The sequence below is a fragment of the Montipora capricornis genome, chromosome 12 (genome assembly GCF_036669925.1).
Source record: "Montipora capricornis isolate CH-2021 chromosome 12, ASM3666992v2, whole genome shotgun sequence".
Classification (NCBI taxonomy): domain Eukaryota; kingdom Metazoa; phylum Cnidaria; class Anthozoa; order Scleractinia; family Acroporidae; genus Montipora; species Montipora capricornis.
In genome coordinates this window covers 2,152,963-2,178,992 of record NC_090894.1, presented here as the reverse complement: position 1 = coordinate 2,178,992, position 26,030 = coordinate 2,152,963, and the positions used below count along the sequence as shown (strand labels likewise).

At 41.7% G+C, this 26,030-nt stretch overlaps 1 protein-coding gene across 1 annotated transcript in view; it reads right to left on the bottom strand.

The window, feature by feature from the left end:
* The window catches only part of LOC138027543 (short transient receptor potential channel 4-like), a 35,947-nt gene that overhangs the window by 9,194 nt on the left and 723 nt on the right, over positions 1-26,030 (bottom strand). The window contains exons 2-10 of the mRNA XM_068875089.1: positions 18,321-18,524; positions 17,272-17,437; positions 15,246-15,281; positions 14,081-14,125; positions 12,958-13,213; positions 5,003-5,353; positions 4,632-4,824; positions 3,852-4,019; positions 2,619-2,697 (exon numbers count right to left, since the gene is read on the bottom strand). Coding sequence (XP_068731190.1) covers positions 2,619-2,697; positions 3,852-4,019; positions 4,632-4,824; positions 5,003-5,353; positions 12,958-13,213; positions 14,081-14,125; positions 15,246-15,281; positions 17,272-17,437; positions 18,321-18,524 — 1,498 coding nt within the window. The remainder of the gene's footprint in view (positions 1-2,618; positions 2,698-3,851; positions 4,020-4,631; positions 4,825-5,002; positions 5,354-12,957; positions 13,214-14,080; positions 14,126-15,245; positions 15,282-17,271; positions 17,438-18,320; positions 18,525-26,030) is intronic.

Below are 26,030 nucleotides of genomic sequence, written 5' to 3'. Positions count from 1 at the left end.
TAACCACCGATGACCAACAGAGTCGTACGCCGTAGCAACATAGATCCATGCCATGCTGAGATTTCTCTTTCCTCTCTGTGCATCTTCGCATACCATCCGGTCAAGAACTAAATTATCAACGGTTCCTCTACAGTTCTCTCTTGCGCCACGCTGCTCACGCTGCATCAATCCGTACGTCTCATTATGCTGGTTAGCCTGGAATAACAGACATGAAGTATAATATCACTTATACATTGTGTGCAGACAGGTGATAGGGCGTTGGTTGTTGCTTCTGAACTCACCAGACTTGGGAATAAGAGTTGTCTTGCCTTCCGAGAACCATAAAAGGCATTGAGATTCCTCAAGTTGTGAAGTAGCTTGGAAACTAGTGGCAATGTCTTCATGTAGGATGGTTGCCTTTTTCCACCAGACGTTAGCTATACGGTCGGGACCAGTTCTTTCTGTTGATGATCTTAGCAACTTATTTTGTATTCAACTTCGAGCCACCTATAGGTATTTCCGGTACCACGTCCTCTATTGCCTCTCTAATCTCCTCAATCCAGTCTGCTTCCGTGTCTCCGCATCCTTCTTCCTCCCACAGGGCTTTTCCAAAAACTAGTTCATAAATGTTAGTGAACTTAATGTCATTGTCCTGTGTCCCTTCCATTGCTTTGTTGTCATACATTGGCCTGTCACTATCCGCTTATCTTTTTGACATTTTCCTATGGTGGAATATACACTACCAGGATCTACGTGAAATTTCTGGTTGAGCTTTCTTGCTTCTTCTAACCTCATTTCGCACCAAAAGCCTCTCCATGTAGTCAACTAAATCAGCAACTGACAGCGACTTGCAGCCTTTCAGGAGTTTAGCTCTGTTCGTTTTACCTTTACGAGTAAGCTTTCGATTAGCTCTTACTCTTTCTATTTCAGCTTTGGCGATTGAAATGTTCTTCACCTGCTAGTGTTTTGTATCTTTCGAATTCCTTCACTCTCTCATAAGGGCTTTTCGTAGTTTACTTTCGTAGTTTAATTTTTTTCCAGCCTTTCATCACTAGGAATGCAATCAAAACCGAATAAATGACGCGATTTGCTAGATGATTTTGAGCGGGATCTGGTGCGCTGTTTACATCGTTCTGCTTCATCAGCTAGCTCTTCAATAGCTTCGTTGATGTTTTTGATATCTGGAACTGTTGGTCTTTTCTTTGTTCTGCTGTCAGTAAGTCGATTACTGAAATTATTGTTGTTGTTATTATTATTATTATTATTACTATTATTACTATTATTATTATTATTATTATCATCATCATCACCATCATCATCATCATTATTATTATTATTATTATTATTATTATTATTATTATCATTATCATTATTATTATTATTATTATTATTATTATTATTATTATTATTATTGCGGAGCTCAGGCGCGCAAAGCGCGCCAGCGGAGCACCGTGGGTAAATTTTGAGAAATTTTGGTTATAACGTCCGTTTTTAAAATTCTGCATTTATTTGTTTGAAGAAAAACTTAACAATTTCAGTGTTCTGAGATGGAATCCATTTTTGGGCTTTCTTGAGTAGATACAGTGTTTCTCTCTTGTCTTCTGTCCGGTATGTTTTTCCATGTGCTATGGGTCGTGTCTGCATTTGGTGACATGTCCAGATATCTGAGCTGTTTCGTAGTCAGTTGTCCAAGCCATTTTTGGTTGTCAAGTTCGTTAGTGAGTTTTTTGTCAACAGCAGCTTTGAGGATGCCTTTGATTGCTTGTGGGCTTGCTTTGTCGGTGATTTCTTTTTTCCTACCTGCAGTAATTATAGTGCCTACTTCATTGAAATTACACTCAAAGTTGTATTCTGTTGCGAATTTAGTCGCTTGCTTGAAGATTGACTTCCTTCCGTTCATGATCTTGTTAATGTCAAGTGTTAGTGCGAGCTTGATTCTATTGTCTGTAGAGTTGTAAAGATAGTTTGCCAGTTTGATAGTTGTCATCTTGTGCATATCTTCAACGCTTTTCAGGCCGCTGCCACCGATCTCTTCTGGTAGATAGAGTAGCTTTGTTGACTCGTGATGGTGCATTCCGCCTTCTGTTCTGATGATTTCTCTAGTTCGCCTGTCGATCTCCTTAAGCTGGTTTACCGGCCAATCGCTCGTCCACATGTGATATTGGAGTGGGAGTAACGCGAAGGTTTTAGTTGCGTGTACCTTTCTTGGAATTCAGATGTTGCTTGTCCATATCACAGATATTCGTTTCAAGTATTCTTTGCTTCCTTCGTTGCGAACTTGTTCCTCCAGCTGCGTCGCATTTTCGTATTTTGCCGAGGAATTTGTAGTGGTTATTAATATTGTAATTATCATTATTATTATTATTATTATTATTATTATTATTATTATTATTATTATTATTATTATTATTATTATTATTATTATTATTATTATTTGTCATCTAACACGCTCAGATGGCACAGGTGGTATTATGACTTCTAGAGCATCAAGCTTCACACCATAGCCTTAGTGTCTGGGGTCCTTTGCAAGATCTCTGCCGTGCCCAACAAGCTTGCTTGTTTTCCCATTTTGTTTTACCCTAGGTTAAAATGAATACTGAAATTTAAGAAGCAATGTCGCGTTGTTGGCAAGTACTAACCTGTAGGAGGAAAAGAATCGCCATATGTGAGCCTGTACTTAGCTTGAAGACAGTTTACTGTATCATCCAGTCGCTTTTTCTGGAAGGAAAGGAAAGTAACTTTTATTTCTTCACGATTTCTCTTGATTTTAAGAATATTTCTCTTCGAAATGGTTTAACCACGTCCCCGAAATATCAAAGCAGATTCACTTGAACTAAAGGTTTATTTTCCGAAATCGAAATTATTATCGAAATTATTATCGCGCCGTTTTAAAGTTCTTTTACGAGAAACTCGATAGGTCAGACGGAAATTAGAGCAATGACATAGATCCATGTCACTCAATGTACAAACAAACGAATTTTCTCGTCTAACCTCTCATTCAGTGTGAGGCTAGGCGTGCAAAGACGATACAAAGACCAAGCTCCCAACGGACTCCAAAATGGCCGCCGAGTGATAAAGGTCAATCCTCTTACAGACACCTGAAAAATCCAAGTGGCTTGAACGGGATTCGAACCCATGACCTGTGTGGTGCCGGTGCAATGCTCCACCAGATGAGCTATAAAGCCACTCAGTTGGGAGCAGGTCAATTTGTTAGGCTCATGTGTTTCCGTGAAGGACTTGATGAACGAAATAAAGGCATGTGTGTAAACTGCGCGTTATAGACGAAAGAGTGAAACGATCCTCGAACTTATCTGGACAATTTAAGAAATTGTCTCTCTGGAAACCTGAAAAATGCGGGTGGCTGCATGATAGAGCACCGCATTTATGGCATGCACAGATCAGGCAACTTTTCAAATGGGTGCGAGACAAGTTAGAAGAAGATAATTTTCATGCTCTCTATGACAAGGAGCTGCCGTCCATATCCCTCTTGTCGCTTTATCGTAAACGTGATTCTAGCTCTCTCTAATAATGCAAGTCAAAGATGTCAGGAGGGTAATGGACTCCTGCTGATGTAGAACATTGCTGAACATTCTAAAATGTGCTTCTACAACAATGAGCCGAAAAAAAAAGGATTACAATTTAAAAAACTTCAAATAGTTGGAGAAAATCAGTTGTCTTAACACTTCTTGCATTGGACTTCGGGATCAAAGAAGACTGGATCTAGTCAGATTTGCCATGAGAAAGCCTAACGCCCTAACTAGATCAAATTATTAGCAAAGAAAAAAGACATAATTAGTAAAAATGCCTCAACACTCCGTCGGGTAAATTGAGAGGAAATGCACTAAGTACGTAGGCTGATTAGCCGCACTCACCAAATATGTTTCATTTACTGGCATTTCAACCACCTTTTTCATCCGAAAACAAGGGAACAGCATCAAAAACAGAGAGACAGTGTTAAAAGGGACAGGTATTGGGTGATGATTGGTGTACGTCTGAATTACAACAGCCTTTTTAAATGCCCATTCCTCGCGGGAGTTATCCTAGGGAGAAATTGAAGCAGATCAGAGTTAGTACTACTTCTGTCGGAAAACCGCTTCTTTTTGTCCATTTCACAAATCTGTCCTAAGGGATGGTATCTTGGGAGGTCCTGTTACATACGCCAATCCGGTTAGCTGAGCTGGCCAGTCTTAGCAAGATCCTAGTTCTAGTAAGTACAACACATGTACAGGTTTTGCAATTGTATGCAATGTCCAAGGTGTCACTCCGGATCACCGAGACCTACAACTACAGAAGTTATGGTGATATTAGTTAAGCTCAAGGATATGAAATTGTTGCGGATATTGCTCTTCGTGTTTGTAAAATGAAACGAAGAGTTAAAATAAAACAATTTGATCTCTTCTCCTCTCTGTCTGTCCAAGAGACGAGTTATCGGCCAAAGTTGTTATCAAAATGGCATTTGAAGTTATGGAAAACGAGTGCGTTAAAAAAAAAAGTGAAAGGGCAGTTAAACATTTTTTTTTTCAAATAATGTTGATATATAACATAGGAGAGAGATCGACAATTGTTCGTTTATCTCTTCTGTGACTGCATATCGGTGGAAGGCGAGTGCTGTCCCAATAAATAAGAAGTGCTTTTAGTCAATCTTTTCATACCTGCACTCTTCGATAGGTGTTGGACAGTAAAGCAACCAACATGTTAACCACAACTATAAGATTCACTGCTACATAGGCAACAAACAGTAATTGAATGATTGTGTTTGAATAAGGGTCAGGCGATTGGAAAAACTCAAATCCTTGAGATAATTCCACCAAAGCAAAGATGAGCTCCTTAAATATGACCATCCAGCTAGGGAGAAAAAACAAAAACGAGAACAGCAAAACAAAAATAATTAAATGTCAAAAGTATCAAAGACATGACAATTAACTGCCAACAGTCCTTTTCAGGACTCTTTCACCCGGACAATCAAATTCCATCGAGGCATAAAAAGTAAAGAAAGTAAAAGTAAAGTAAAGTAAAGACTTACGTCTTGTCGCCTAATTCATCTTTTCTATCATTCACGAACACTTTTGTCAATACGGTTGAAACTTCCAGAGTGATGAGGAATACGTGAACCACAATAACACCCACGTCTCTCATGACATGAAACAGGGCGATCTGAATGGTGCCGACTCCTTCAAATGATTCAAGAAGGGAACCAAAGGCTCTGCTGGTTAGTAACATTGTGTTGAAACCATAGAAATGAGCAGCAACATCCACGGCCCGGTTTTGGTGCCCTGGCTCATTCAATATCATCCCCCAGGTGGCTATTCGTAGTGGCAGTATGACACAAAAATAGATGATAAGGATGGCCAGGTCATAAAAATTCCAGTAATCTCTGTAAGGGAAAATATACAATAGTAGTGGTTTGCTCACGTATAGACCCATTTTGACGGTTATTATGCAAATTAGTTTGGGACCTAAATGGCGGGAAATTCAATTTAAAAAAAGGATGACTAGACATACTGGAAATTGTGGTGGGAGAGGCGGCCGAGATCCGTTCAGCAGATGACCATGTTGAAAAAGAGGGTGAAGCAAGGAGTGTCAGGAAAGATGTAGGGACGTCATGCACGGGGTTTGGTCGAGAGGAAATGACATCACAAGGCCCTCACGGTGAAGAAAATGAAAACGAGACAAAGGATGTTTATTTTTACGAATTCGAACAGTTTATTGATGGCAAAAAAGGAAATTAGGTACACGTGGGAACGTGGGAGGTAGCCTCCTGCTGCGCCTCGTCCCTATAAAAGTCAACATGACGTAGAAGTGTCTTCTTCTTCTTCTTCTTCTTCTTCTTTGCAACAAGGGATGAGTTCACTGAAGGAAGCGAACGATCTTGCCCTCATCGGCAACAGGGTGTAGCATGAAAATCACGTACTTCCAATCGTTGTACCTTTCGTTCTCCTTCACTTCCAGAATCACCCGGGATACGCGTGGTTATAATTGTCTTTGAATGTCGAAGATTTCAGGGAAAGGACAAAGTTCGGATTCTCAAAATTTGATGGCGCACGAAATGCCACTCTCCTCAGCTTTGATCTGTCGGACTTGGACTGTCGACTTTGGTTTGGAATGGCGATAACTCTCCGACTCGTCCTCATTCTCATGTCTCACCCAAGGTCTTCGATACCATTCCGAGGCCGGATCCCAATCACTTTCATATCCCTCAGAGTCGGAATCACTGTTCATCGTTTGTGGTTTCCTGAGACTGATGAAAGAAGAAGAGGAAGAAAAAATCAAGGCTTGAGGACGGTCCGGTAATGAGGGCACGTCCATAGTTAGGTTCCCCGTAAAATTGACTAAAGAACCGGAACAGACAGGACATGTGCTTGTACAGCCCTCAACAGAACATCTGGGAAGGTTTCGAAATGCTATATAAGCGCAGCCCCTTGGTGTGAGCTCTGTTCCATATGCAGTGTAACTGCGTGAGCAACTTGAGGCGTGTTGGTTCTGTTAAGGGATAGGACAAACAAATGGCACACCTCTGTTCTTTCCGTGAGCCAGGGCGTCCTTGTGCAGTCGCTTCAACTTGTCTAGTGGTCTCTTTTGCTGTCTGGTGAGGACCATCACAATGGTTGGATAAAGAGAAACAGGGCGCTGCCGTTGTATAGTGTGCTCAAAAAAGTTCATGTGACCGAAGGCGGATGGAGAGGGGGTGGGAGGGGGTTATGGGTCGCCAGAGAATTTTGAAAACGGGGCCGAGGGGCAAGTATAAGAAGGAACGTCCCAGGAACAGAGGTCAAACCCAGTCAAGTCAATTTTTGAGATGACTGCTGCTGTTGACAAAGCCTGTGCAGGAAGAGGAACGATTGTATGTCTTTGTTTTTGGTTTAATACTGGGTTTTTTGTTGCTCATTTTGTGAAAGATGTCTGCTGCTGTGAGATCCTTTGTGGGAGGCCTGGCTGCCCTTTTAGAGAGCCGAGAGAGAATCGAAGACCTGGTGGCTGACGGACGCCCAGATTTTTGCCGACCCCAATCCGCTCCAGTCCGAACAGTTTTCCAACACGGAGAACGATGAGCTAGCTGCTGCCAAGCCTGTGTCACCACCCTAACCTGTTGCCACAGCCCGAGCGGAATTCAACGCAGACGTGGTGCGTGGTCACGTCATGTTTTTAGTGGGAACGTGCTGCTCCCGGGTTACCTGTTTTCTCGGCCAGTTTGCTGACGCCAACATTGTGGAAGAACCACTCTGTCTGATCTGCCAGGAGGAGGCGTGGAGGCGTGGTTGAACGGGGAGACGACCGAACAGCAAGAAGTCGATTTGGAACTCGTTAACAAGGTGGTGGAGGGGTTGCCCGAGGGGGTCCTAAGCTGTGCATTGCGCCCCGACCTCTTGCTGGAATTTGGGTGCTTTTACCAACCCGTTCACGTTGGCTGCCTCTTCCCCTGTTGGGTGAGCAGGGGCAAATGGACCTGTCCCCACTGTAGGGACATCTACTGATAAGGCCCGGACAATGAATACTTCTTTGAAGAAGAGGGCGGGAATCCATACCTCATTAATATATGGGACTTGGACACATCGCTCTTGGAGCTGGACTGGGACTCGAACAATGATTTTGAAGAATTTGAATTTGATGAAGTGGAACAGTTAACACACCAAGTTGTTAATAAAAAGATATGATTTAATGAGAGAAGAAAACGACTTGTTTTTACAATTGGGAACGTGAGAGGTGGCCTGATGCCTCGTGCAGGTCTTACGTCCGTTCGGGAGGATCCGGGAACAGGAACCAGAAAGGGGTTGGTTTCACGGCCTCTAGGAACCGGCAAGTGCACTTGCGATTCACATAACGGGTGTCTCGGTCCAGTCCCGTCTTATCTCGCATCCATTGCACGAAGTCGTAACATTCCACAAGGGGGCAATGATGTCCCATGAGATCTTTGTGGCTACCGCAAGAGGCGACCGAGATCAGCCTAGGGAGGTCGTCGAATTTCGGGCAGCCCAAGGGTTCCAAGTAAACGTGATGAATGTCCCACGAGGCAAACCATCGCCGTTAGATCATCCCACCTTAGAAAGCCACCAGAGGGCGTTCGGGGGTCTGGTGACGTTTGTACAACGTTAGGACGTCGTCCCGAATATCCTGAGCCCCATGACACGGTTTGTCCGGGTACGGATCGTACGAGAGGCCATGGACTATTGTCGTGCAATAATGGGTGGTTAGGGCCAACGGACAGACGGTTTGTAATGAATGGAACCCGTATGACGTCCGATCCAATCACACCACTCCACTTCGCGATGAATACACATAACACTTCGTTTTTGAAATAGATCTGTCGACAGGCAAAACCCTTCCAGGTCCAACGACCAAACAGACTTTACCTAAGAGCCTGACTCTCTTCGGTATCGTATCGGTAGGGTGGGTAGTAAAAGGTGGAGGGGAGTCGTTCCCCATTGTCTTTGCTGGTGCTGTCTCGATCTCGGAGAAGCACGCTGGGGTCGTCTGCATCTTGGAAGAGGTAGAGGATAAATTGACAATCGCTGCAATTCCGATCAGGTTTTCACGAAGGTTTGAGGGATACTTATTCTTTGTCTCTTAGACAACTGTCGCACAACAATCGATCCAAGAGCACATCCAAACGTCGACAAAGGCCCCCAAACACATGGTGTGACGGTTTTGGTCGGACCGCTCTTCATATAGCAAATCAAGTTCACGTGGATGAAATTTTAGGGACCTTGAATGGCCTTGACGCCACTATGAGAAACCAATGACACCACTCTGTGGAACCAATGACAGACCACAGAGTTTTACAGCACGTGCTTCCAACAAACCATAAATACGCGAGACAATCCTGGTGCGTCAAAAACGACAAAAACGCATCAAAACCAGTTGCGCGCCACTTTAATCTTTCTAATCACTCCCACCAAAACAAGACAATTTGCGGCCTAGCCCTACACCACGGGAACACAGACCGCGGCAAGAATTTGGAGCAAAAATTCATCTTACCACTAGGTACACTGTATCCTCACGGAATCAATGAACGCCTCTCATCCATTAATTTATTCACAAATTCATGTAACCATATTTCCACCAACGGCAAACCTCCGCCACACCTGCATAAAAACCAATAATAACAACAATTCCTCTATTCGCTCTGACGTGGGGCTAAAACTCGAAACGTGAGCTTTCCAAATCATTCACGGCGGTAATTCGACCTTTATTAGCACATTTGATAACACCAAGATTTCCGATATCAGTAACGATGAGTACGTCTTGGGAGTAGGGGAACTTTTCATGCCCAGAAAAGAAACGACCAGCCAAGCAAAGCACCAACAAGAAGGGCAACAAGAAAGTAAACCACGATGCGGTGCGCTCTGCCAAGTTTACAAGGAAGAATGCCAAAGAGCGGCTTGAGACAAAGAAACAAGAGACCGAAGCAGAACTGAATGCCGCTACCCAAGAATTTTATGCTTTGTTGGCCTCTATGCCGTGCTTGGACGACTTGCCCACGTACGAGGAGATGATGATGACAGAATCTCTTAATAGGCCTTTTCTGAGTTCACGTCTGCCTCCTCTTCAAAGTGAGTCTAAGTGCGAAGTTTGTCTCATGTAAATTAGTCTTCATTCATATGGAAACTAGAACTGATTACCATAACAAAAACTTTGCACTTAGACTCGCTTTGAAGAGGAGGCAGACATGAACTCGGAAATGGCCTATTTATTGAATACATTTGGTAAGGCATCTGGCCTCAGACTTTACGGATAGGCTCAAACGCAAGGTCGGATTTTAAAATTTGCCGTGAGCGAAATTTTAAATGGCCAAAAGAGAAGGTCAAGACCCTTGGGTTATGGATCTCAACAAACCCAGGCACAAAACTGTCCCAAAATTACAATGAAAAACTCGAAAGAGTAAAAGCGATACTAGGCTGTTGGAAGTTTCGTCGACTTAGCCTTTAAGGAAAAGTTGCTGTGCTGAAAAGTCTGGTAGCGTCGCAACTAGTATATATTCTTTCTCCTCTAAAATCAGATTATAAAATTTTAAAAGAAATAAACTCACTTTTTTTAATTTTTTTTATGGAGTGATAAGGGAGATAAAATTAAAAGAAATGTCGTGATAAATGATTACTTAGAAGGAGGAATCAAAATGATTGTCATTTTTCTCCTTCAATAAATCCTTAAAAGCCACCTGGATTAAAAAATACTTAGATGGTAACAATAAGGCAGTTGGAAAACATTCTTTGATTTGGAGTTTCGCCAATTTGGTGGAGACTTAATATTATATGGTAATTTGCATAAAAGGGACAACTTAAGTATGTGTAGTGATATATCTTGTCCCTTTGTTAAAGAAATCTTAGAAATCTGGAGCGACCTATTTTTTTTTATGAAAAGATGACAAGCGAAGAGGTTTTTTCAAAGTTACCCTTATGGCATAATTCTTTGATACGTATTGGAAATAAACCTGTTTTCTATAAAGATTGGTACTTGAAAGGAATTATTATAACAAAGGTAAAACATTTATACGGTAATTCTGCTGACCTTCTTAGTTGGACTGACTTTCAAAATAAATATAACTTAAAAGTCCAGCCCCTAACTTACTTTGGAATAGTCTCTTCTAATCAATCGCCTAAGTAAAAGTAAGCATCTGCAAAAACATGATTGTTCATTAAAGAAATTCCTAGAGAGTGCAACACCAAGTAGATTTGCATATGGCAAGCTTATTTCATCAAAAAGTGAACAACCTCACATTTGTCAGCATAAATGGTCCAATGAAATTAATCTGCCACCATACGAAAAGATTGACTAGAGGGCAGTGTATCAGCTAGCTTTTCAGTGCACAAAAAGTTCAAAACTGATACCCTTCAATTATAAGTTTTTACCTCGCCGTCTGGTGACTAATACGTTCTTAAAAAAGATATAGGTTTTTGAAGATGATAAATGTACTTTCTGCCACTCCGAAGCAGAAAGCTTGTTACACTTCTTTTGGGAATGTGAAATAACGCAGGGTTTTTGGATTAGTGTTTTTTCGTGGCTTAAATCCTGTCAAATAATTAACATTTTTCCTCAAGTACATACTGCTCTAGGTCTGAGACCAGATAGATCAAAAAACAACCTCCAAATAAATTTTTGCCTTTTGCTCGCCAAGTATTACATCTGGTTATGCAAACATAAAACGACATAAAGTAATCCATAAAGCCATCCCGGTCGATTGAAGCAAACTGCCTTTTTCTGGAGATCCCTTGTCGGGCGTGACTGTGGTGGAAATGATGGAGACGACCACCCAACCTGCTGAGAGAAAAGTCCGTAAAGCCCGAGAACGTCGCCAGACCAAAGTAGATAAATTGCGGCATCCGGCCGGTTGGTTGGACTTTGAAACGAAACTCCGACAACGTCTCGATGGACAGAACTTCGGACTTCCAGGAAGAAGGCACGGTGGCAGTCCGTCCCACCCATAACACGTCGGCGACGACTACGTCAAGGAGGAGGCAAGTTCGATGTTGGCCAATACGGGCCTCGAATTTCATTGGCCAGGGTATCAGTACATGGGTCCGGGGACGCATCTCGACTGGTCAGGACACTTTCCAGAATCACGTGTTTCATAAGCCCTCATAAAAGACGACGCATTGCGACTTTCTGTTCATTTGTTGAATTATGGATTACTTTTCGTCTAGCGATGAAGAGACCGACGCTTAATTGGCACTGGCAGCTGATGTTCAAGTCAGTGCAGGAGGAGAACATTTTCGTTTTGTTTTCGACCCAATATGCGAACGTCGATCCGATGTAATGGACGTGCGTGAACGGGTGTTTCGAGCTCGTTTGTAACAGGCAAAGGCATGCGAGGTGCCATGCAAGGATTGCTGAACGACTGGAGCATCGAAGATCGCGATTGGCTGTACGTTTGCACCACGACACCACCGGTCCTTCGCACGAGGATTATGGGTGGATGGTTACCATCAAAAGGCCAACACCTTCGAGGCCTTCTTAGACGAGATGGACAAAAGAAAAAAGGATGAAATATTACGAAATTAGACTTATCAATATTGAGAGTTAATTTATTTGCTAACAGATAGTCACAAACATTAAAATTGCCCTATAGTTTCCGCATTCAAGTTCATCACCGCTTCTATAACTAAGGATTATGTTAGCTTGCTTCAGTTTGTTGGGAAACATGCCGGATTGTCCAGCATGTGACCACCACAATTTCCAATATTTCTATTTATTAAAAAAAAAAAAAATTGAATTTCCCGTCATTTAGGTCCTAACCTCATTTCCATAATAACCATTAAAATGGGTCTATCGGTGAGCAAACCGCTACTTACAATAATGGATAAAACTATTGTTTTCAGTGTGACGATTTTCTAATCAGCGTGCACAATGTTATCAAGCAGGAAGAATGGCTCTAGGAAAGGATGGTAAGGGGAAAGAAGACATCAATGGAATTTGGAAGGGCTCCAAATCTGGATGTTGTAAGGGGCTTCGGTTTACGTCGTTACATAGTTTGATTTCGGAACGTTTGCAGGGTTAGTTGGACAGTGGGGAGGTACCGAAGTGGATGGTAAATTGGAGGATGGTATTGGTACAGAAGGATCGTGTCAAGGGAACAGTGGCTAGCAACTACAGACCAATTGCATGTAATCCGTTGCTGTGAAAACTACCCACTGGGATCTTGGCAGCGAACCTGTATGGATATTTGCAGGATAATAGGTTGTTTCTGGATGAACAGGGGAGGTGTAGGAAGAGGTACGTTGGTGACGGTTGGGTTTTCGAAAAACGTGGGGTTCCAGATGCGTTGGGAGGAATGCAGGCCCCACAGTTATTGGATTCTTCTTCTTCTTCTTCTTCTTATTCTTATTCTTCTTCTTATTCTTATTATTATTCTTATCATTATCATTATCATTATCATTATCATTATCATTATCATTATCATTATCATTATCATTATCATTATCATTATCATTATCATTATCATTATCATTATCATTATCATCATTAATTATACTTGGAGGCACTTACCTTAGATAGTTCTCTATTATCCCGAACCTCATCTTTCTGTCCTCAGAGCTTAGCTTATCCTTAAACTCTTTGAATTCGACCAAAAGTCTACCAATGAGAAAAACGAAAATGACACATTCCACGCTGCTGGGAGAACCTAAAGTAGGCTCGACACATATTGCAAAGTGTAAAGCCACAAGCGCCATGTAGCTAAATGTGTCTCGGACGAAGACGAAGTAGGGAACCGTAAAATATTGTCTGTATATTTTGGTGAGGCCTGCAAAAAAATTCAATAAAACTATGTAAATAAGTTGAGTCAAAATGAGTGAGCTGATCGCAGCGTCAAGCCCCTTGTAAACAATCTAAATTTCCGACATTTAATTTAACGTTTTAAAGATACTGCGCACTGATATTATTTCGTGTAGTATAATTTGACTGCGAGGAACTGGTAACGCTAACGGAACCTCTGAAGTTTGAAGTTTGTTGACCGACAATGGAGCGTTAAAGAACCTGGGATAGAAGGGATGGAATTCCCAGTGCTGTGTGTGGTCTGCTAACTTGCGGTCGACCCGCCGGTCTGAATTACCTTGAAGGGTTTCTGAGCGAATGAAACCACAAAAACACAAATACAACCAAAAGTCAGACTATCTGCCGACTTCTGGATCCTCCACTTTGACTTCAACCTAAAATACTTTAAATGTTGCAAGCAATTTAAATTTTTCAAGGGATCACTCAATACACTTACGTTACCTATTCAAACTTTGTTATACATTCATACCTCAGTAACAAATGCATGTGCGAGAGAGGTGAGGCCCTTGAATCTTTTTAAGTCTGCTAATGTTTTGGCCTTTTTAATACAACTCCTAAGTAGGTTCCAGGACTATGGCTTCGTTTCAGGTTTTCCTTTTCCACTTGGATGTTCGATGTTTTGTGGGTGTATGGAAAACACTTGAGAGACCATGTTTTGACAAAAATCCTTCTGCCTTTCAAAGACAATAACATTATACGCACACGACTTGTGGTGAGGTACCTATGCGCACGAATGTGAAATGACCCTACCCATCCCCCGGTACAAATGTTTGCAAAAGACGAATGCGAGCATTTTGAGGTTAAAATATCAATGGGAATATATATATTTACAAACCTTCTTTTTCGTCTCCCGAGACCAATCGCATGAGATGAATTCGGGCTAAAAGGAAACGACGGCAGCGTAAATAAAGGATAATAAGAACTATTTTTTTTCCAAGAGGGCACTAGACACCTTTTTCCAAATAAGCTACCTTCTTTGAATTTGTTTGTTTGCTTGCAAAGTTAGCCCTTCTTGCCTCGTCCTTAAACTTTAAATTCAAAAGAATATTTTATTTTGAACGAGGCAACATAATTATTCTAAAGAAGTGCATTTACTCAACAATTATTTGTTCCTCACTTTAGAATTAATATAAAGAAGTTTTGTCCCACCGTTGTTGGTAAATACTATTGGAACGACCTACATTTTTCTGTTGGTAGTATTTCATCTAAACTTCTTTTTTAAAAAGGCACTTTACAAATATATAATATGGAACTTAGTTGATTGCAGTCATGGTGTGTGTGTATGTGTGTGTGTTTGCGTTTTTGTGCTCGAAAAATGATACATTGGTAGAAGATATTTCAAGGGCCTTAACTAGTCTTACTATATTGTGCCCTTTTCTATCCGTGTTTCTCCTTTCTTATAGCCTAATATTCTTTAACTTAATGAATGGAGAAAAAAAATAAAGTAACTAAACAAGGGCTAATTTGCAAACAAACGAAATAAAACTAATATGGTGGCCATTTTGGAATAAAGTGTAGAACGAACCCTGCAATCCGCTTGGTTCTTGGCGCTGTTCGGATTTTCCTATCGCGCCAACAACCAATCAGATTCCAGGATTCATTACAGTGCCCTATTGGAGAAAAAGTTATTTGCAGGCTCCGACCCCGAAGCGAAAACTATACGGTTTCAGAGAAAGAAGAGCGAATGAAAGGCTCACATGTGTGTGCTCACATTGTCATCTAAACCTAAATTTTGGCAATTTTTAAAGTCGTCGTTAATTTAAGTACCGCACAAATATGAGCTACAATGCATGCCATATGTGCAATATGATATTTTTCCTGTTTTAACCAGAAATATCAGTGATTTGTGGCATTGTCGTTGCCCTACCCGTCGTCGTTTCATAAACTCCATACTATTAAATTTTCCCGTCGTTAAAAGCAAATTTTGGTGGAGTGGAGATTCCCTTTAAGAGTGATGTTGAGTCTTTTGCCACTTCTCTTAGAAAATAATGCGTACTTACCATTAAAAAACAGCTCGAAATGTAATAAGATCCGATCTGTAGAGGACAACAATGTATAGTTAACCAAACGCTATCCTATCCGCGAAAGAAAGGTCAGATGGCTGGCCATTTACAAACGCAACCGAAGGCTTTTGAAGTCTTTACACTGTTCTTTACACTGACGTTCACATTACTCTGGTACAGTGTCTGAACCCTTGCCATTCCCTCCCCTTCCAATCAACGTTGATCCCAAAGCTTATGACATTCTAACACATTCAATAATGGATGGGAGGGAACGGGGATGGGGAGGGAAGGTGGGGTTGGCGAGCAAGGATAAGTAGACCATTTTCGATTCATAAGCAACGTGGTTTGTTTTAGAAAATTGCGCGAACGTTGCGTGGGCGTCCATAGTAATTTGTCTAAGATAGTAGATGTTGTCATAAGGGGATAGGGACGAGGTTGAACAGCGCTTTGCGAGCACTTTATCCATTAGACCACGCTCTTTCTAGATCAATCTCAACTTAAAATTAACTATATATATGACCAAGTTTTCCTCACAGTTATAAAAATACGATATGTGGAGAAGGAACGTACAGCTCTTACATCTCTTTGTGGAATTTTTTTCTCAGATCGTCTATAATAAATAGAGCTTTAGCGCCAGATACATCTACATCTACATGCTCAAGTACTCGGCAAAATACCCAAAGCCTTTTTGAGATACCACCGCCAAGCTGATCACATCTTGCTGGACAACTCAGGCTTCACCACAGCACAGCCCCCCTCCGTGCCTTGCTTTTCCGAATAGTGTGTGGAATCTTTAACCTCCCACCGCCTTTTTGAACGAGGCTACCGAGCCTACGATGTACACCTGTCCAATACAACACAACACATAGTTGACCACTCCGTCCTCTCCCCCATAGGGGCTTTTCAAAGCCAATGGAACACGATCATCGAATAGACAGCACAGAACAACAACAATTAGTGTTAAGTTCCACAGCTGGAAAGCCGCAAACTAGTTGGGTATTTACAAGTGCAACCAAGAAGATGAACTAGGGACTACCAGGATCAAATTCATCCTTTCGTCAGAAAGGGTCTTCAACCCAGAATCTCCGGATCTCAAGACAAGCACTACAACACTGGGCCACTATATACTCCTTATCCTGCAAGACTAAAAAGTCTTACTTGTAATGGTATCTGCCAGTCTTAATTGCAAGTATCATTACCAAGGCAGCACATTCTCTTCAGTTATTGATTAGTGTTGGTCCGGCCGGAGTTTAACTCACGACCGCTCATACGATACTCCCGGCCGATACTCAACCAACTGAGCCAACCTATCAGCGGGTCAGATATTGTGCATCGTGGCCAAAAAATGCACAATATACCTTCGTTGACGTCACATAAATACAATAAAGCACATACATAACTGACCACTCCCCATAGGGACTTTTCAGGGCCAATGAAAGGCAAACATTGAAACAGAACAGATCAACAACGTTAAGAATCCCAACTGGTCGGGGAAAAATACAGTTGGCTATCCACCAGTGCGGCGAAAAGTTGCACCAGTGACTATACCAGGATCCAATTCAAGGGGCGGTCAGAACGGGTCTTGAACCCGGGATGACCGGATGTCAAGGCAGAGGCCTAACCGCTGGAAAAGTACAAAACGAAACTATAGAAAAGATGTGGAGGACGTGTGAATCACTCCAAGTGGGGCACTGTTTATTCGTTCATGCAGCCCGTTTCTCGAACGTCACGATGCTGTACGTTAATACGAAGAGATTTGAAGCCATCGGCCCTTACAATCATTTTGCCTTTTTGTTCCCGTGAAAACATTTTGAAAGACCAGTTTCTCAAAACAAGCGGATCATATGGCTTTTCGGGACCGAACAGTCATCGGGGTTTTCAAGAAACGGGCCAACCTCTTTCCTAAGGTCTCTCTTCCTTGAGGGGGAGAGAGGAAGGAAAGAAGAAAGAGGCTGAGAACAAGCTTAGAAACGGGCACCTGGTGAGGAGCTCCCGTATTGAGCTTTGTTTCTTTCTTAATTACCTAAGAACCAGGCCAAAGTAAACGAGAATGGGAATAGCACAACGTCAAAAAGACACCATATGTTGAGAAATAACCAAAGCCCAGGTCTGGTTATTTTCCATTTCACACCAATAGGAGTGTACCACCTTTCGTTCATGATGCTTTCAACAATGGGATGATCAAAAAACTGCAAGAAAAAACAATTCTTAAAAAGACGATTTGGTTTTTCAAGAGAAAATTAGGTTTACAAAGGGAGATGACAGCTCTGGCCCTTTGGAAATTTGAATTTTAGTAAGTTGTATTTAGATGGAATACAAACAGAAGATTGTTTCCACAAACGGTCGCATAGGCAGATATGTCAAATTTAAGAAAAATGTATAGCAGTGTTACTCCAAGGAGACAGTACTGTGGTTGCGTCATTAATACAGACTCATGCACTTGCGGCTTGATAACAGATGGAGTCACAATTAATATTGTCAAAATGCGGACCGACACGAAACCGGTAAGTGGCGCATTTATATTTTTCCTCTTTCTTTTTGTCACCAACTTTCGTTCCGGCTTTTCGGAGCATACATCAAGCTTAGCAAATGCAGTAAGCAATTTAAAATCGTTTTCAAGTGTCATGTTTCTTGAAAGTGTGTTTTCAAACACATTTTGCATCGTAAAAGGAATTCTTGTCACAAAACAAAGAAACAAACAATCAAAACGAAAAAGCAAGCAGAACTCCCGAATTGAAAGCCGCGGTTAAAATAAAATACGAAAAATCGTGAACTCGGGAAGACCTAAGCAAATTGCAAAGGGGCATTCTTTATTCGGGCGATTGGGCTTGTCATCCCCGATATCCTCAGAATGGCTTCAAAAGATTGAGTTACCATGTGGTTAACCTACGGCAGACGATTATTACTAGCAATAAGTGTAATTATAACTAATTGATAATACAATTAATTTTTATTTTCCTAGGAGGAATCGGGGCCGCCCCTGAGGTTTTGAGAGGTCACGTGAGTCCGATCACATGTTGGAATTAAAAAACAATTAATGTCACTAAATTGTAAAATTGAAGAAGACGTTACCTTTTTCTGCTGGAGTTTAATTGCGGTATCCAAGACAACGTCTAATTCAGGATTCACTGAGAAAAGCCGACGAATCCGGAGACATTCATATTTTAGGGGGTCTAAAAAACGAAGTGTAAACTCTTCCACTTGATCGGCGAGCGCACTAAAGTCAGATTTATCTGGTTCGCTTTTTGACGCCCGCTCTCGGAGTTTCTCGGTCACCTAAAAAAAAGAAAAAAAAACCTTAAATCGAAACATGAACAAAATAATTAGATAAAACGAAAGTGAAGGCCCTTGAGAGACTACGCCGGGTCGGGGACGATGACAGTCACCCCACCCTGAAATCACCATCTGCGGCCTCAAGGCATAGTTTACTTAGCAACGAATTGTAGAGAAGATACAAAAATGCCGAAGGAAGATAAAGTACGGAACGAAAAAGGAACTAAGCACGTGAGAGAGAGCTCACAAGCGGATGACAAAGTCCAGCCCTCCATTTGGAAAGGCTCGTTAACATGGAAGAAAAGTTAACTATGCTAGTAAAAATAGTCCTGGGACTCGCCGTATGTCAAACTGGATTGAAACCAGCGAAAAATGCAGAACGAAAACATCTTCGAAACCTCATAAATATTCTTGCTCTTTGGCCATTTCAACTTTCAAAAACATAAAACAAACATCGGCTTCAAACATAGTGATAAAGCGCATTTTACTCTTGACTTAACGTTTCGTATGCTACAACATAGATCTTGTACAACATACAACATACAACATACAACATACATCATACAGCCGTTTACTTCTGAAGATGTATGTTGTAGCATACGAAACGTCAAGTCAAAAGCAAAATGCACTTTATCAATATGTTTGTAGCCGCTGTTTGTTTTAACTTCCAAACTTTTTACCACCTGAACACGAAAAGCGTTGCCTGTGTAATAACTATAGTTGATGTAGTATGGCCGTGTAGCCGTGTCGAGCCACAGAAAGCGCGCGAAAAATGAAGCCTCGTTTATGTTTAGGTGACTTAACCTGTGTTGAGCTTGCAATCCAATCGAAAACCAGTACCTGGTCAGCGGTCAACTCCAAAAAGACAACCAGATGACCTCGGTGAGTTCTAAGCTTGAGCCAGCGATTTGGTCACGTGATACTGGTCACCGTATAACTTGTTTTGGCAGGTGTCAATTGATCAAAACATGGATGTCCAATATCAAAGATGTATGCTGTAAACTAGCATGATACTGGTCACATTGGCATACATGGGGGATGGACGTAAGTACGTATGGACGGTCGATGACGTCATGGCTATAAAACCAAGATTTCTCGCATCGATGGGTTAACATATTTTCTTAACAATAGTGTTCCGCGCGCGCGCCTTCGGAACGCACGAAGCTCCACTAAAATTCTATTTGAAAGCTAAATTAAGGCGTATTCGTACAAAATGGACAAGAACTTTGAGTTTACAAGACATGTTTTGATTGATCATCGATCATCTTTAGTTGCAAGTGTTCGTTACAGTGCGAATTTGAATTTGCGTCAATGTTACAATTTAAACTTACCTTAATACATTGCCCTTAGAATTTTAAATTACCGTTAAACGTTATAGCAATACCAAATGCAAACAATTAAATAATGCGCGCGCAAAAACTACAGAGAACTACGTGACGCAGGTATCAAGTTCAAACACGAAATCCCAAGCGAGTGCAGAGGACCAAACCGCGACGCTCCAGCGCATGGTCACTCCAATTTTTTCCATTTATTATACACAAACGATCTGGTAGTTTGCGATACGAACCCAGAGCGATTGAACGGCGTCCTGCGCATTTTTGAGGAAGTTTTTACCCGTTTTGGACTCCTCATTGCACAAGAAAAAATTAAAATGATGGTTTTTCACCCGAAACCCCACTGTGTTCCGAAGGTATTCGAAGTTTCCGCCGGTATACTAGGCGATTTTAAAGACTTCAAATATTTAGGTTACAAAGTGTCTTCAGAAAATGGATTTAGATTCCTAGAAAATCAAATTTCGGCCGCATAGACGGCATTTAACCGAGAACGGACAGCTTTTGCATGCCAAAAAATTCCGATAAAGACTCGTATAGATTTATTTCAATCATTGGTCGTCAGCATTTTATGCTATTTCGTGCAAGTCTGCTGCTTGCGTCAAACCGAGTAAGACAAACTCGATGTATTACAAAGAAATTTCCTCCGAAAAATGGTCCGAGGAGGATTCCAGAAACGCGATCCGCAAAACGGCGACTTTAGACCAGCTATTAACAATGAGAGATTTATGAAATCACTGGCGCTGCCCCTTTATCAAAGTTCATCCACAAACAGTTCCTGAAATACACGACACACGTATGCCGCATGCAAAATGACTCGTTATAAAAGCGGCTTCTTTTTGTACACCCTAGAGCTCCGTATTCGTTCAATTTCTGTCTTAGATGCGAGGACCTGCTCGGCGGTAGAGACTCTATGGCGGAAGAGCAGTTGGGAAAAGAAATGACGAACAAAGGAAAGTTTTTAGGCGAACTCAACGAACAATATGGTACCCGTAACTGTGTCTAACAGTCCAAGGACAAGTGGTTAAACATTAGATGAATTACAACACCACTCTCCTAATTAATCCGCAGTCGAATATTCAATGTCAATGTCTTGTTGGTATGATGGCTTTGGTGGGTGGTGTAATCCACACACAGGTATAATATGACCAGAAGGTAGTTTTGATTTAACACAAATACATTGAAATTTATCTGACCGCTTGACTCCAATTACATGCAGGTTATTTCGAACATAAATTGCAATTCCACCCTTTGCTCTCTTATCTGTCCCAAACCAATTTCTATCTCTTCTATACACAATATAGTTGGTAATCGCAATATTCGTGTCCGGTACAATCTTTTTTGGGTGAGTCTCCCACACCACGCATTTTGTGCTCATAAGTAAGTGTTTTGGTATGTCTCTTAGTGTGAAGTTATTTGCATTGTCATATAAAAGTGTAGAGTACGTATTTTAGAAATTGACCATCGGGTCTGTGGACGCCACCGCACAGAGATTTAATTTTTTCTCTGTTTGTGTTATAGTGTGGAGAATTTGGTCATTTAAGCACCTTTTGCTCCAAGTCCGATTCCTCAAGGAGCACCTCTCATCTCTTGTCGGGAATCACTAGCAGTTGAGCCAATGTCCGAGGTTGATCCTCAGTGACCATTTGATTTTCATTTTACATTGGCTGCCTCAGGAAATATTGACGAATTCAACTCTAAGAACAACAGCAATTGTGTGCAAGGAAGTCTAAATTCTGCTTACATATTTGGAGGTCCACTTTGAATGCGCCTGAATTTATTTCCCGTACAACTCGGCGTGGGTACATGCTCCCTTTCGCGGATTACCCACGTGTTTTTTCCTCGATAATCAGTCGGCCCTTTGGCATTTAGAACTCGTGGAGCGAGCGAGCCATTGCTGAGCTATTAGCAAACGGTTGCATCTTCTGTGGCTGTATTTTGATTTTTGGTGCGTTTCTGCTCTATTTCCATGTAGTAGTCTTTACGCCTGATTTGGCTCATTATTGGCCTGATTTGGCCCATTTTTGGCTTGATTTGGCCCAATTTGTGGCCTGAGTCGGCTTGAGTTTCAGGCTGGCATGGTGTCGGTTCTTGTGCTAACTCGACTGCTTGTTCTTTGATCATTGCAAGGCCTGTTTTTGCCTTCATTGCATCCGAGTTCGACATCATTTTGCATTCTCTTTCTATGGAATCTACGGCTTGTGTTAAACTGATGTGTTGCTATTCTGATATTATGCAAAAACATTTGAAGGCTATCCAGATATTTTCGTCTTCTGGCATTTTTTTGGTTTTTCAGTCGTTCTCCTTTCCAGGATTAGACATGAAGCCACCGTTTTGCAGAAACTATCGCTTTGCCGTTTGGTTCCAGGCCTTCTCCATTTATAGCTAGGATCCAAGACTCCATCCAGAGTGTCCAAGTGTAAGTGAGGCTGGTTAAGGCGGAGAAGGTGGGCGTCTTCCAAGGTTGGTGTGCCTGTTCATTCCAGCCAGGCAATTGCAAACTGAGCTGCAGATATTTGCGTTACGAACAATATGGGTGTATCAGCCATCGAAGCTGCCCTCTGCGGTATCAGGTGGGGTCACTCCATGGCGGGTTGAAATCGTGTGTCTCTAACCATCCACTTGTAAAATCTTCATTCGAGTGAGGAAAAAGAAAACTATTTCCTCCAGTGAAGACAAAAGAGCCGTTGTCCACAGGTACAATGGATGCAGGCAATTCCGATGCTTTTATTGCGAGTAATTCTCTTTCCGACCTCCGCTTTGTTGGTTGGTTGGGGCAGTCTAGCACTTCGTATCCGCTCGTTCGTCGTATTGTTAAAGGCAAGTCTCGCGAGTATTTCCACCCAAGGAAAGGGGTTTCTGTAACTAAGCTTAAAGACGAATTTAAAAAGCACTTAGAGCCTTTTGTAGACGATGTTTCTAAATTCGGAATGCAAAGCATTAAGTCTGGTGCCGCTTCCAAACCTGCTTGCAGGTGTATACCGAGCAACCTACTGGATAGGCATGCTTGGTGGAGGTTTCCTTCCTCCAAGAATCAATACTTTTAGCACACAGTTGCTGATCGATTGGATGTCGCCAAAGCACTTTTGCCTTAATGTGTATATTCCGCGTGAGATTTTTATTTCTTTTGTCTCAGTTTTTCATTTTGTTCCACTCAGTGTATATCTTATATATATTGTAAGTCCTGGCGGGGTACGTGAGTTGTAGCCCGTCCCAGATTTCTTGTCCAGTTTTCCATTACGCGCTTACTCTGAGATTTAGGATGCTGTTTGGTAATTTTTACTTTGATTTTTATTATTATTATCTGTGAATAAAGTGAGGTATATTGCCTAACCCCACAGGCCATATTCCAATAATCTCCATGATTTATAGTATCTTGTCTTCACTTGTTTCAGATAGTGCAGAATGAAACTTCTTGTTCTTTACAAAAAATTACGTTGTTTTAAAACCAAATTATTCAGTAATGGCAAAAAAATATGACTTGAGGGAGCTAATCCTTTTACATTCACGTTCACTGAAACACCTTGTCAAAATTTGAACTTAAACCCAAGCACATGGCATCGACATACACAGCAGAATTAACGCAACAATGTCACATGACCAACTAGACCCCAGGACACCTCATTCCTTTTCCCAGGTTCTTGAAAGAAATCGTACAAAGGAAATGTTCACGGGGGGTGGGTGAGAAAAATGCGGTCGGGAGTCTTTCGATCCCTCGACGGATAGCGTCTCACTGTAGTGTCCCCTCCTGAGTAAATGGCCTGTCCGCTTGGTAATTCTCTTCCTTCATGTGGGAGATTTCGGGACAGTTTATATCATGCACAAAAGATCTTGGTTTCCCAGTTTCCTCCACCAGGGGATTTGAAACGGAAGCCGCTGCAGGCCCGGATGAAGGGTTTCCCGCATGGCAGGTAACTAACTGGTCGTGGCGCCTACTAACCACGGTTCTACTTTTGTTTGCAAAGAGCTAGTATCTCGGATCGTAGTCCTTGAGATCCACTTAGGATCTACCAGAGTAGTTCCGCACATTTATGGTATCCCAAACTTCTACTTAGGGCATCTGGCTGTGTTGGTCAGGTTGCCTCTTTTGCCTTAACTGTGCTGCATGGAGCTTCGCCTCTGCATCTGCTCGTAGTAAGTTCAGATGTGACCTCAGCCTTCGCCCCCATCGTAGCTTGGAAGGCGATTTACAATTGTTGATGTGAGGGGTAATACGATAACGCAACAGAAAACGAGCTAACTTGGTCTCGATAGTGCCACCACCTTGCTTCGTCATCCCTATTTTAAACGTTTGTAAGGCTTGCTTCACAAGGCCGTTTGACCATGGGTGGTAGGGTGCAGACGTCACAGGTCTGATGACATTTTTTTCTAAAGGGATAACTTGAATTCACTACTGGTAAAACAAGACCCATTACCTGACACTACCATCTCAGGTAAGCCATGGGCAGCGAAGGTTGCCGTCATTTTACTCGATGGTGGCACCGGAACTGGCATGCACACTCGGTTACCATTTCCCGAAAATAAGGTTTAAAAACTTCTTTTTCAACTGTCATGGGTCTTGCACGGAGGATAATTAAAACTGCAAGACCTACGAAAGTACTGGACTTCACTTTGATCGCATTCACGTGCACTGGGCTGGACTGGAGTTAATGATCTCTAAGGGGTGAATAAGAGCATCTGCATTGCCATTCTGCACGCAAGGACGATAAACCAACTCAAACGCATATGCAAGCAAAGTTAAAGACCATCGCTGCATCCTGCTTGAGACCATTGGTGGAGTAGCCCTAAAAGAGGTTTATGGTCATTGTAAGTCTTGAAATGACAACCATAAATGAATTGATGGAACGTTATCACGGCAAAGACCCCAGTTAGTGCTTCTTTATCCAAGTTGCCTTAGCCTGTCTCTGCTGGCAAGAGTGTTCATGAGGAATACGCAGTTGGTTTCTTTTAACCATTTTCCATAACATGGGCCAGGACTGCCCCAATACCATAGGATGATGCATCACAGGACAACACTTACTTCATCTCAGGATCATAATGTACCAACACATCTGACGATTGAAGAAGGTTGGTCAGAGTAGGGGCCTCCTTGATAGCCTCCACTTTGGCTTCAATGGGGTGGAAACCTTGTGCATCAACAGGCTGTCTCAGACACTCGAGGACTGGATTCATGAATTGACACTTTGCTATTTTAAATCGCAAACCAGCTCCTTTCTTCGATTTTTTTGTTACCACAGTTTTAATCATTAAGTTTCAAAGTGATAATAGGAGAGAAGGAATAATGCGAAATTAAAGATCCTCACCTTTACGGCCAGCAACAAAGGATTTTCTCCACAATTCATTAAAGCCAGTGCTGTTACTCTTTCCTTGATTATTTCATATCTTTGTGTTTCCACAATTTTGAGCAATGTTTTTCTTGCTGAATTATCTCCTTGAGAAAATAAATTTCTGCGTTAGTTCATCAGTGAAGGCAAACGAGAATGATTTTTTGTTCATTTTTGGACAATGTGGAGATAATTGTAATAAAATCTGTTTCTGAAAAGAAAAGTAGGGGTCACCGAACATCCAAAAACGTTAAATCCACGCAAAGCTATAGCAATGGCCATCTGCCCTATCATTGTTCATTTAGTACTTAGCGCGCGCGCTCGGTGGATGACGTGGCATGTGAATTTGCGTGCGCTGTAAGGATGCGCAGTGGCAATGGGCGTCCTTAACGTTTCGTATATACATCATCAGAAGTGATTATTATTCAGTTACGGATAAATTTAAATTCAAATATACCTCTGAAAAGAACTGGGTACTAACGATCTTGATTGATAAATAACGAATTTGAACGACAAAAAATATGCTGATAATAATAATGATAATAATAATAATAATAATAATAATAATAATAATAATAATAATATGATAATAATAAAACATTTAATGGCGGCAAGTAGTGCAGAGACCGTTCTTTGAGTTCTCTTAAAGACGACTCATAACCGAAAGCAAGCCAACTCCGGAGCATCAACACATATACAGATAGCATGATAAAGTGCTTAGCAGCTGTTTCTAGCAGAAAGCTAGTCAGATTGGTGACTTTGGAGACGACTAAGTCTGTTTTTAGTAATTCGTTTCTTTTAAACAAGCTTCCGAACGTAATGGCGGATGGATAGCAAACAGTTTTGCACTTAAT